Below are 12,432 nucleotides of genomic sequence, written 5' to 3'. Positions count from 1 at the left end.
AGTGTTTAAGTGTGTATCAGATAATAACTATAAATGAAGCGGTGATCCTGAACCTTCCCTTTAAAGATGGCAGTTTCCAGATTTGACGTCATCAACCAATCTCCCGACAGCAAAGCATCCAAAGCCAAATATCAGATTAAAGGGATTCCTTTATGTTAGCTTATCTATACAGTCATGTTCCTTGGTTTCAAAAAGAAATGAGGAATTTAAGAGCTCAATTTCTTTTAGGAAAAAAGTTACACAAGGAGATGTCTCTTATCATTATTTTGAAAGTAAATTACATAATTTTTTCAATGTAAAATTTTTCAAACAAATACAGTAAAGTCATTACATTAAAGGAAACCCTTTAAACGTTATAGAGCTCGACCAGCCGAGGTCAGTTCAGGTCGCCTCCATCTTTAGTCCATTCCAGTGAAAGCAGGCGTGTGTGTGTGTGGACAGCGGAGAGAGAGAGAGAGAGAAAGAACAAGACCGAGACCGGCACCAACAACCCAGAGTACCACGGCACACCCAACGAGCACAGACGCACACAAACAACTTGTCATCCACGTGATACTGACCAGATCGCTCTCATAGTAATTGTCCCAGTGGAGTTTGTGTGATTTCTTTGTCATCTGGAAGCAAGGCAGAGCGGGTTAAGAAGGAAGGAATTACACACAATAATACGCACACTTAGAAAGATGACACATGCTGTTAATATGTGAGGAAAAACTGACTAATCCTCACACACGCAAACAGACACACACACACACACTCACACACACACACTCCTCAAGAGCTGCAATAATTGAATCCATGATGGCGGAGAATACAACTTCAGAAACCACACAATCTCAATCAGTGGGTGAAAACTTTATGTTCGAGATGACATTACTGACTTTCTTACACTATGTACACTATGTATTCAGATCTTTTACTAATGTAAAAGTAGCAATAAAGTGTAAAAAATACTTCAATACAAGTATACATTTTACAAAATAAAACTACATAAGTATTACCCAGTGATTGTTATATTGTTGTATATTATATTCTAGGATAATTACTATGTGGAAGTAGTATTTTACGGTTTTAGATGGTCGAGCTGGAGCTAATTTTCACTTCATTATATACTGTACTAGGTCACATTTATTAAAGTTGAGTATATGTTTTGTGCAAATTAATGTGTAGCTGTCAAATAAATGTAGTGGAGTAAAAAGTACAATATTTCAGAGGTGAGACCAAGTCATTGTTTTCACAAGTAACTCTCAAGTCTTTGCACTCAAGTCCCCTAGTCCTAAACTTTGAGTTTCGAGTTCTAAATAAGTAATTATTCGCTCTTCATCACATGTAAATGCTATTTTAACAACACAGTAATAATATATTAAATTTACAGAAATTATAAATGCTTTTTAAAATGTGTATTTATTCAAAGTTAAAACAAGTTTGACTGAATTTAATCATTAAAAAAAAGGATCTGGGGAATTAAGTATTGACTTGTTGAGAATGAATAGCGGTTAACGTTAGTTGATTGACACTTTTTTAAAAAACATACTTTGTAGTCGTTGGAGTTGGGAGAAAGTAAGTGTGTTCAAGTCAAAAGGCTGAAGTCCAAGTGAAGTCACGAGTCTTCGTTGATTTTGTCAAGTCGAGTCTAAAGTCATCAAATTTGTGACTTGAGTCTGACTCAAGTCTAAGTCATGTGACTCTAGTCCACACCTCAGCAATATTATATGCAGTAGAAGTAACATAACAGTGCTGACTGTTGCTGACTGTGTCTGTCTGCTGTTTGGTGCTGGGGAGGTAGTGTGCGGTCGGTTTTTAGAGCTTTTTCACTGAGAACAGCTGCCTGCTGCAGCCAAAAATGACATTATGAGAGCGGTGAGAGTGAATCAAAACAGTAAAGTTGTGGACCAGACAGCTAAACAATGAGCTGAAACTCACTATACAGCTCCGTAAAGCTGAGGGGATTCAGATGATAATTCTCTGTAGGATCATCACAATGAGCAACCCCTTTCACCTGACATTTACATTGTTTTTATATACAAAAAATATCGCTTATTTCTATTATTCTGAGTATTACATCTTGAAGTACAATATTAAATAAAATGTACTTAGTTACGATCCACCACTGAGAGACTGACGGACACAGATGAATGCACAGAGAACTAAATCCATCTCTGAGAGAGAAGAGAGATAAATATGGATAATCATTTTGCTCCTCTGTGACACCATGTGTGTCAGGAGTGTGTGTGTGTGTGTGTGTGTGTGTGTGTGTGTGTGTGTGCGTGTGTGTGTGTGTGTGTGTGTGTCCCTGATAAACAGCCGGCTTGCTGCGTGTCACGCACACGCTCAGACAAATGCGTGTGTACACAAACACACGTGACCGCCGGCGCCCTCCGCACGGGAGCAAGCCAGCACCAGATTAACTCCTGAGTATTGCCGTTGCCATGGAAACAGAGCTGCATAGTAACAGGCAGCAGAAGATGAGGATGAGGGGGGGTTTGTTGTCGTGGGGATTAAGCGAGGAAAAAAAAAACTGTTACTTTTTTGGGGAAGCCAAAAAAGATGAACAAAGGAGTTTTTTTTTTTTTTTTTTTGCTGCTGCCTCCCCATCGTACCGCCATAGGAAGAGGGAATATGAAGCCTGACACATCTGCTGCCAACACACACAGATGTACTGCAAACGATGCACACATATGGAGGCTTTTGGCATGTACACAAGTACGTAAACACATCCAGCCACACACACACACACACACACGAGACACACAGAGATGCAGGCTTGAATTTTTTTGGGCTGAGGCAATCAACACTTCAGAGCGTTGAGACGTGATCCAGTTATGATAAATGAGGAAATAAGATCCAACAGAGAGGAAAGGAGGGAAGGGAGAAGTCGAAATTTTCTATCATCATGTTCGGGGTCTCCATCAATCTCTCTAATTGGCGCCTGCAAGCTTCATATTTTTAACAATAACATATCTCTTTGCGTTTGGTATGACTGTTTTCCATTTGTGAAGAGAGAAAATGGTTATTACCACTTCAAATGAATTCTTTGTAAGGCAGTAAAATTTAAACGTCACATGGGCCTCATGAAGGAACCACTCGCACTGATTTTTTCTACCAACAGATTTGTTCGTACAGTTTGTGACACGTATGGGTGATTTCAGAGAATTTGAGGGATTCATCAATTTTCTCGCATTTAAAATTGAGTGGTTGTCTGCCTTTCTTCACAAGTAAAAATACACTTCCTTAATGATCTTAATGCCTTAATCTGAATACATTTGAAATTTAAATGTGAGACCAAAACTAAAGGGAAACCCTTTTTTCTCATGTTTTTGTGTCTAAGTGACTAGTGGGGACAAGAATTTTTTAAATTAGTCCAGTATTGAGGCAGAGCTCCCAGGAGATGCTAAACTGGCTGCAATGTAATCGCTCGGGACAATTATGCACTGAATGTCAATGTACGTCCACTAAAAATGTTTGTTTTTGCCACGACAGTCTCAGATTGTTATTATAAGTATCTGACAATATTATGGAAAGGACCCTACAGAGAAATAAAATGGTCGTGTCTAGATGGTAAACCGAAACTCTCACGAGATGGTTAAGATTAGGATACTAGGTCGTCTCTCAAGAGGTTTCACAAATTGTGGGTTATCATCTAGACACAACCATATATCGTGTTTTTCTTTACCTTTCGCTTGATCCGGTCTGTTTGTAATTGTGAATAACCAAGTCTCGCTCAAGAAGTCTCGTTCTGAAATATCGCGAGAGGTGGCATTGAATTCAAAGACCTCCACATTGTTGAAATAAACTAAATATTAAGCCAGGGCATTGAAAATATTTAAGATAACACTAAGCTACACTTTCTATACTCCAACACAACAAACTCTTCTCCGGTGAAATAAAGGTTACTTTAAAAAATATCCTACTCATAGAACAAGTAGATACACAAAGAGACACTATTGAATCACAATAATACAAATCCTTTTTCCTATTTAGTCCTTCTGTCATGGTGGCAGAAACAGGATTTTAATCAAATGAGAGGCAACACAAGGGAATGGCATAAATATATGAATGTGGAGTTCGTCTGTTTGTATTTCTATATGCTCTGAATTCTGTGTTCATTGCATTGGTGTGTGTGCGGACCTGGTTGAGGTAGTGGTATTCCTCAGGTTTGAGCAGGTGGAAGGACTTCCTCTCGTCTTCACTGGCTCCGGCCAACAGGTAGTAGAAAACATGGTAGTTCCTACAGACACACACACACCAACAACAGGTTAGAGGGTATGATCCATTCTACAACATAAAAACACTTTTCCTCTATTGATTTCTGGAATCATTTTAAATTCCCTCTGAGGTGAAGTGAGGACAGCAGCTTTCACATCTCCTCGCTCTGCTGAAACGACGCCTCGGGGAAGAGAGACTCCATTCAAAAGGTTTGGAGTAGAGTACAGTGAGAAACTCTCTATCTGCAACCTGCAGTGTGTCACAACCCAAAGCTGCAGCATGTAACAAATAGGTCACACCTTTCGACCCGGCGGGCTCACATTACTGGTCAAACAAAGCAGCAGTGTGGTGTGTCAGTGGGCTGGAGGTTAGGAGTTGAGCCTCTGTGACAAAGGCCGGGGCTTCGGCCAACGCACCGAGACGTAATTCTATTACAGCTGGAAACGAGCTTTACCTCTCTGCACCGGGACACTTAGTGCCTGATGGGAGGGGTGGGAAGTTAAAAAGACCAGAAAGGATATTAGAGGGGACATATCATGAAAAACTCTTTTAGCATCTGTATGAGACGCAACAGGCTTTTAGCTAACTCCGATTTAAACCCACCTGCGTCAGCATTAGACGGTCAGAGAAACTGATGTAGTATAAAGAGTACGCTAAAAGTGTGTGGGGCGGTCGGTCGATGGAACAAACAAATACAGACTTTCACTCAAGAGTCTGCTGTTTGTGTCTCGTGTGAAAGTAAAACTCAACCTTATTTTGTCACATCAGTCGTTAGTTACGTGACTCGTTATCGTCCTGTGAGTCATGAGTCGCTAGTCATGTGAGTTGTTAGTCAAGTTAATATCAACCACGCTCTTTTTCTAACCATAACTGAGTGGTTTTGTTCCCTAAACCTAACTTCCAGTGAAAATGGAAGCTTATTTTGAAGAGGACAGTATGCATGTAATGAGCGTATATTGACAGAAACTGACGCTAGAGGCGGATACATAGAGTGTTGTAGTTTGACGTGCATGGCCACTGACCAAGCGGTTGGTATTTGACGAGTTGGGAGTGAGAGCGTTTCGCAGTGTTTTACAACCATCAACAGAGACAAGCTAGCTGTTTCCCCCTGCTTCCATTCTTTGAGCTAAGCTAAGCTCATAGCTGAGTCATATTTATCGTACAGATGTGAGAGTTTTACCAATCTACTCATCTCTTGGTAAGAAAATTTTAAAAATACATTTCCCATCATGTCGAATTATTCCTTTATCATTTTTTGGTTTTCATTTTATTGTATATTTTCTAGGCTGGTGACTCTTAATGGTACATTGGTAAAGCCCTTTTACGACTGCTACCACTGTTAATGATCCTCAGTTAGTGTAGCTAATAACACGATATATGAACAAACTAATATCTAAAAGCATACTACTAATAATTTCAGACAGAACTTTGGTTGCTGAATACAATAACAGCGCCTCACTTTCACCGACTACCATCACCGTCATAAAGCAGGACAGCATCACTGGAAAGCTCAGCTAGCTTTTTTTATTTTCTTACTCTGAGGTCGTACAGAGGCAACCTGTCATGAGGTGGGAGTTAAGATTTAAGATTTGCAGTTTATCACCAGCCTGCCGTCTCCCCCACCTCTCTGCTCCAGGTCTGAGCCGTCTGGGGGGTCCTGTCTTCAGTTTCTACCCCATCAATATGGCCGCCAGGGCCTGTCATCAGGGTGAAATAGAAACCCCGGGCCAATCAGGGTTAGAGGGATTAGATGACCGGTGGAGGGTTTTACATTGTTTTTTCCCCTTTCCTCACAAAGCTATTAATCTGGTGGGACCTGTGATTTGTTCTTTTACCGTCGCCTGGGAGAGATGAGCGATACGGGGACAGAGCCAGTCGAGACGGGAGGCTGTGTGTTGTCTGAGAGAAGACATTTTAGTACAGGTGGAAATTCCTACGCATGTGTTTATGTATGTTCGTGTTCACGCTGCGTAGGAGATGCAAACACAGTGTCTGCTAGTGTGTGAAAAAAAAACCCAAGAAGTGAGAGCAGACAGTGTTTCTGTTACACTAAACTGAAAACGTCTCTTTGAAATATGTCAAAATCTATTTTCTAATTCTCCAAAACAGTTCTGACGTGTAATTAGTATTAATAAATAATCATGTCCTGTGTGCATAAATGACCAAACTCAAAAGGAAACTTGATAGTTTGCAGCGTTAACTTAGAAAGCAAAGGGCAGAGGCCTTTTTCAGATAGACACCCGATATATCCTCAGCATGCAGAGGAAATGAAGGCTATTTCTAGTATTACGTTTCTTAGACAAAGAACACGTCGGTGCAGAGATATGGATTTGACATGTTATCTCTCAAGCTAGTGGCTCTAATTGTTCTCCTTTCTTATTTATTGCTGCGTCAGGGCTCCTTAAGGTTCATTATTTCTGGTCTTTTAGAGATTTTTACTGAGAAAAATCTTTATTTTGTAAAGGAGATGATTTGTTTAAACTGAATTTCACATATACGCAGATATCCAAAATGGCTTTCTGCTGCAACAAGATGTTGCTACCTGATCTTAAAATGAGCACATTTCAAAAAAGTGGGTATAAATTGAAAAGTAGGCAGCTGATTATGCACCAGAGTCAAAGTAAACTAGAGAGTGCAATGATCAAAATCAAATATTACACACAGGGGAGCCTGGGACAAAATCTTATCATGTGAGCGTGTCAGGAATGTGTTAAATGCATAACAATAACCTGACCGAACACCGTGTTTAGTGAGTCAACTAGGTGACAATATGTCAACACAAAATCTGTGAGGTGTTCCAGTGATGAAATGATCAGTACCCAGTCTAATGTATTCAGAGTTATCATCCACAAACAATCACTGCTGACCGTCTAATCTCTACTCACCTCTCATTGTGCTCCTGGTACACCAGACGAGATTTCTCCAGCAGGTACTTCTCCACATAGGCTCTGAAAATAAAACACACACACACACAGATGTAAAAGTCAAATGAGCCATGTGAGGAAGAAAGCTGTTACAGCTCTGATAAGAAAATCAGCTGATGTAAAGAAGAGATAAAGAAACTGCAGAGAAGAGAGACAGTTAAGAGACAGATTGTTATCTAATGCTATGCATTTTTAATCATTTGTGAAACGTATTAACTACGTCTGGAGATATCTATTCATTCTGTTTCCTCTCTCACACGAGGAGAGGAAGTAACAGTACTATGAATAGCAGTCATACATTTATAACTGGCGTCCTTAATCATATTGTTAACTGAGGCATTCATAGGTAAGTATGTCAAAATAATCACACATTTTTTTAATCTATTCAAAATGTACCTTAAAGGGAGATTTGTCAAGTATTTGATACTCTTATCAACATGGGAGTGGACAAATATGCTGCTTTATGCAAATGTATGTATATATTTATTATTGAAAATCAATTAACAACACAAAAAAATGACAAGTATTGTCCAGAAACCCTCACAGGTACTGCATTTAGCATAAATATATATGCTCAAATCATAACATGGCAAACTGCAGCCCAATAGGCAACAACAGCTGTCAGTGTGTCAGTGTGCTGACTTGACTATGACTTGCCCCAAACTGCATGTGATTATCATAAAGTGGGCATGTCTGTAAAGGGGAGACTCGTTGGTACCCATAGAACCCATTTACATTCACATATCTTGAGGTCAGAGATCTTTTTTTACCTCGCCAAAAGCGTAAGTTTGGACCTTTATTTAGCCTCCTTCTCAACAAGCTTGGTTGGTTAAGGGTACAAATGGATTCCTTAGGTTTTTTAATTTCATATGATGCCTGTATCTTCACTCTAGCTTTAAAACTGAGCCCGCTGCAACCTAAAAAACGCAAGCTGCGTTAATGCGTTAAAGAAATAAGTTGTGTTAAAACAAATTTAAAACACGTTATTGTTGCTTTAACTTTGACAGAACCCTATTTCTAAGTATTAAATAATTGTTAAATCCCTATTTGTAAGTGACTCCACCACACTGTATGTGTACATGTGTGAATCATTTGCGTGTGTGTGTGTGTGTGTGTGTGTGTCTCACCCTCTGACAGTGCCACTCTCCTGGTAGTTGACCTGGATGAACTTGCCGAAGCGGCTGGAGTTGTTGTTGTGGGCCGTCTTAGCGTTCCCAAAGGCCTGAGAGAGAAAATGGAAACACATCAGCATGTAGACAGGTGACAACTGACAGGAACAAGTGTGTGTTGTTCATTCTGTATGTACAGTAGTGAAGCAGAAAGACGTACACATCCTTTAAAAGTGTCTGGTAAACTACAGCATAATGATTAACTGCTTATCAACGAGTTATAGCAAGAAGAGAGAGAGAGAAGGTCTTCAGATCTGCAGGTCTTAAACATGCTGACTTTCTACAGGCAAACTTTATGATGTGAACTGAACTGTGATCCAAAGTGAAAAAATGTGTTGGAGTTGAGGGAAAAGCTACCAATCACAGTACTGTAACAGAGGTCATGAGGCTCTGGAAGGGGCCCGCAAGAGGCACACGCACACACACACACACACACACACACACACACACACACACATACACATACACTCTGACACGTCAACCGTGCACTAAACTGCCAAATTCCTATAAAGGCAAACACACTGAAGCAGAGCTGAAAACAGACACAGTCGCTACGCATGGGAGTCTGTGGGCATAACACGCACGCACACACGCAAGCATGCATGCACACACGCACACAGGGAGTCCATCATTAGAGGCCCCTGGAGGACTCCTTCAGGTTCTCATTAGGTGTCTCATGGGCCCCTGAGGAGCTGGTTAGCTAGAGGAGAGGAGAGGAGAGGAGAGGAGAGGAGAGGAGAGGAGAGGAGAGGAGAAAAACAAGGAGAGGAGAGAGGAAGAGGCGAGACAAGGAGATGAGAGGAATAAGGAGAGGAGAGAAGAGGGTAAGAGACGAGGAAAGGAGAGAAGGGGATGGGAGACAAGGAGTTTAGAGGAGAAAAATAAGGAGAGGAGAGGAGAGGAGAGGAGAGGAGAGGAGAAAAACAAGAAGAGGAGAAAAGGAGAGGAGAGGAGAGGAGAGGAGAGAGGAAGAGGCGAGAAAAAGAGAGGAGAAGAGAGGAGAGGAATAAGGAGAGGAGAGTAGAGGGTAAGAGACGAGGAGAGGAGGGAAGAGGATGGGAGACAAGGAGAGGAGAGGAGAAAAACAAGAAGAGGAGAAAAGGAGAGCAGAGGAGGCGAGGCTAGGGGAGGGGAGGAGAGAAGAGGAGAGGAGAGGAGAGGAGAGGAGAGAAACAAGGAGAGGAGAGAGGAAAAGGCGAGACAAGGAGAGGAAAGGAGAGGAGAGGAGAGGAGAGGATGGAAATGGTGGAGGAGAAAAGAGGAGACAAGGTAAAGAGAGAGAACAAGGAAAGGAAATAAGAAGAAGATAGGAAAGGTGGGGACAGGAGACTAAACAAGGAAAATTGTTGAAACAAGACAAGGAAACAGGGAGAGAATGGGAAACGAGGAAAATATGAGAGGAGACGAGGAGAGGAGACAAAAGAAGTGGAGAGACAAAAAAGGGAGTTTGAGAAAATAACAAAGATGCTGAAGAAGAAAAGAAACAGTGGGAGGAGGAGAAGCAATGAAGGTTGAGGGGAGCGAAGATGGGAACATCATCTAGGACAGAGGAGACGATGAAAGGAATCAAGAAGGAGTGAAGCAAAGAGGAGAAGACGAAACAAAAGATGCCAAGAAAGGAAATGAGGACAGGATAGAGGATCAAAAACGAAATGAGAAATGAGATTAGGATAAGGAGAAATTAAAAATGCAAAGAGGAAGAGTGAAAGAAGATGAGGAGAAACATGAGAAAGAAAGCAGAGGAGGCGTGAGACATCAGCGAAACATATTTTCATATTTCAGCGCTACAGTTCACAGAAGCACGGTGAAATTTCAGGCTGATGCAATACGTATTATGGAGTTATGATAAATGACTAAATAAGAACCAGCAGAGAGGAGGGAGAGGAGGGAGAGGAAGACGTGGGCGTCAGATAATTGATTGTGGCTGCTGGGTGAATCCTACGGCTCTGGAATAACATGCTTTAATAGAAGTGGAATCCTGCTCCTGAATCAGGCTTTGATCGCTCTGATGATTCACTCAAAATCTCCCCCAACGCCGCCGACCTGACACACATTTAACGCACCAATCAGGGATAAAGAAGAAAGCAACAAATACAACTGCATTACGGTTCATCTCTGTTCATCTGCGTTTCTCGTTCGCTACAACATACATACATACAATACTCATTGTCTCCTTCAGATCCATCCATCTTTGTTTTCCCTCAAGCATCCCTATTGAGGCTTTATAAAAGAAAAGTCCACGAGCTGAGACACACAATCAACCACAGAAGAAGAGCGGACTGGCAGCGAGATCGCCTTCAATCCAAAATGTAAATCGAAACTGCAATTTACATGATAATGACAGAGCGTTCATCCTCAATCATTTTACTGGATATGAGAGCTCCTTTGTGGCAAAAATGTTTCCAGTTTTGAGTTTTAGAGGAAAATCCACTTCCTGAAATGATTGAGTGAAATGAGCACCAGCTCTAATGGAAACTGCCAATGACAATCAAACCACCGCTGGCAGAAAACATACACTGGGTATGTTTACAGGAAGATGTATGTTTGTTTGTTTTATTGTATTTAAACCTCGGAAAACCCATTGAGGGAGAACATGTGTCTTAAATGGTGCCGTGGATACAATACATGCAGACACAACAAATAGCAATAAAAGAAGAATACATGGCTATATCAATTAAAAACTAACAAAAATAACAATAAAAGCAATGACACCTATGATCAGTATGGTCGTAATGTAATGTTTGAGCTCATAATACTTGCATGGGTGCCATGTGTGGACGCATGTTTGGACGCATGCGGCATGCTGTGTGTCGTTTGTGCTTTCTGTGTGTTAGACAGAGATTAATGAGCAGGGCGGCAGTGTCTGGATGATTTAGTGGTGAACTCTGCTTCATGGTCAACGCCTGCTGTGACCACAGCACAGGAAAACACACACTGTGAATCGGTGATTACTTACTGTGTGTGTATGTGAGAGTGTGTGCTAAACATATTAGTACAGAGAGAGAGAGAGAGAGTGCACGAAAAAGAGAGTGGGCAAGTGTAAAAACGAAACTAAACAAAAAACAATACTCGTAGTGGCCAAACGGTGGAATTACAACTTCTGTGTCTGTCACGTGATGACATAAGTCCATTAATCAGCAGATGATTTTTTATTTTTTTTTTTTAGGTGAATCAACTTCCCAGTATGAAGACTTGAATAATCCTTATTTAAATCATTAGGTCCGAAAAGTTGTAAAATGCACTTATAACCAAATCCAGAGTTATTTCCCTTCCTCCGTTCATGTGAATGAAACCCAGACCGAGGCTGGACCGAGGGCTAGGAGGCGGGGTTAAAGGAAACGCTACTGCGTCTGCTCTATGGGCCCAATGGATGCGGAAGATCTCTGCAATTTCACTGAGCAACTTTCATAGAAATGAACGGGGCCCCGCCTCCAACGCTACATCCAGTTGTCTTTATACATCCATGGCACACACGCCTTGTTACATGTCCTTCCCCTCTTTTTTCCCCCTCATTTCCTGTCACCTCTCTACTGTCTAATCCTGAGGCAAAAAAACCCCCTTAAAGATAAAAACAACAAAGAATTTGTTAATTAATTGATTAGACAGAGAATTACAAAAAAGTACTGCTGGCTTTTCTTCAATGAAAGAAGAGCAAAGATACGGCACTGAAGGCTTTTCTCGATTGGAAACAAGTTTTCACTCTTCTCCCGACTGGCTTCGGCAAGAGTTTGATTGACAGATGGTTCATCCAATCACCTGCCAAGTATTTTTTTTAAAGTGCCTGCCCCTTTTCCAAACAGTTTGGGCTTTTCAAATGGTTTTATGTAAACAAAACATCTGGCAGGTCAGGAGTTGGGAACCATTGTGGCAGACTGTGTGTTTATTGTTGGGGTTCAATTCAATTTAATTTAAGTCAATTCTGACGGTGCTTTTTAGTTAAAATGTACCGAACTTATTTGACACAAAGACATATAAAATAAACACACTACCAAAACTATTCCCAAAACTAACGTTGTTTAACACAATGCTTGGCTTTGTTTGGATCTTGGTTTAAATGAATTACAGAAAGAAACGTAGCAAGCTGTGACTTCATGTTTGTTCTCTTTAAAAAACCAACATGTAGCTTAGAAGGAAAC

The 12,432-nt window shown here is 40.9% G+C and overlaps 1 protein-coding gene across 14 annotated transcripts in view; it reads right to left on the bottom strand.

The window, feature by feature from the left end:
* Positions 1-12,432, bottom strand: part of LOC119486452 (unconventional myosin-IXAa-like) — a 164,362-nt gene that overhangs the window by 78,094 nt on the left and 73,836 nt on the right. For 13 of the 14 annotated variants that reach the window (XM_037766583.1, XM_037766579.1, XM_037766580.1 and 10 more), the window contains exons 3-6: positions 8,255-8,349; positions 7,089-7,151; positions 4,126-4,225; positions 561-614 (exon numbers count right to left, since the gene is read on the bottom strand). In XM_037766583.1, the coding sequence (XP_037622511.1) occupies positions 561-614; positions 4,126-4,225; positions 7,089-7,151; positions 8,255-8,349 (312 nt within the window). The remainder of the gene's footprint in view (positions 1-560; positions 615-4,125; positions 4,226-7,088; positions 7,152-8,254; positions 8,350-12,432) is intronic. The other variant, XM_037766581.1, reaches the window with a different exon arrangement.

Source organism: Sebastes umbrosus, chromosome 4 (assembly GCF_015220745.1).
Source record: "Sebastes umbrosus isolate fSebUmb1 chromosome 4, fSebUmb1.pri, whole genome shotgun sequence".
Classification (NCBI taxonomy): domain Eukaryota; kingdom Metazoa; phylum Chordata; class Actinopteri; order Perciformes; family Sebastidae; genus Sebastes; species Sebastes umbrosus.
The sequence above is the reverse complement of the archived record's forward strand: the minus strand, read 5'-3'. Positions and strand labels throughout refer to the sequence as shown.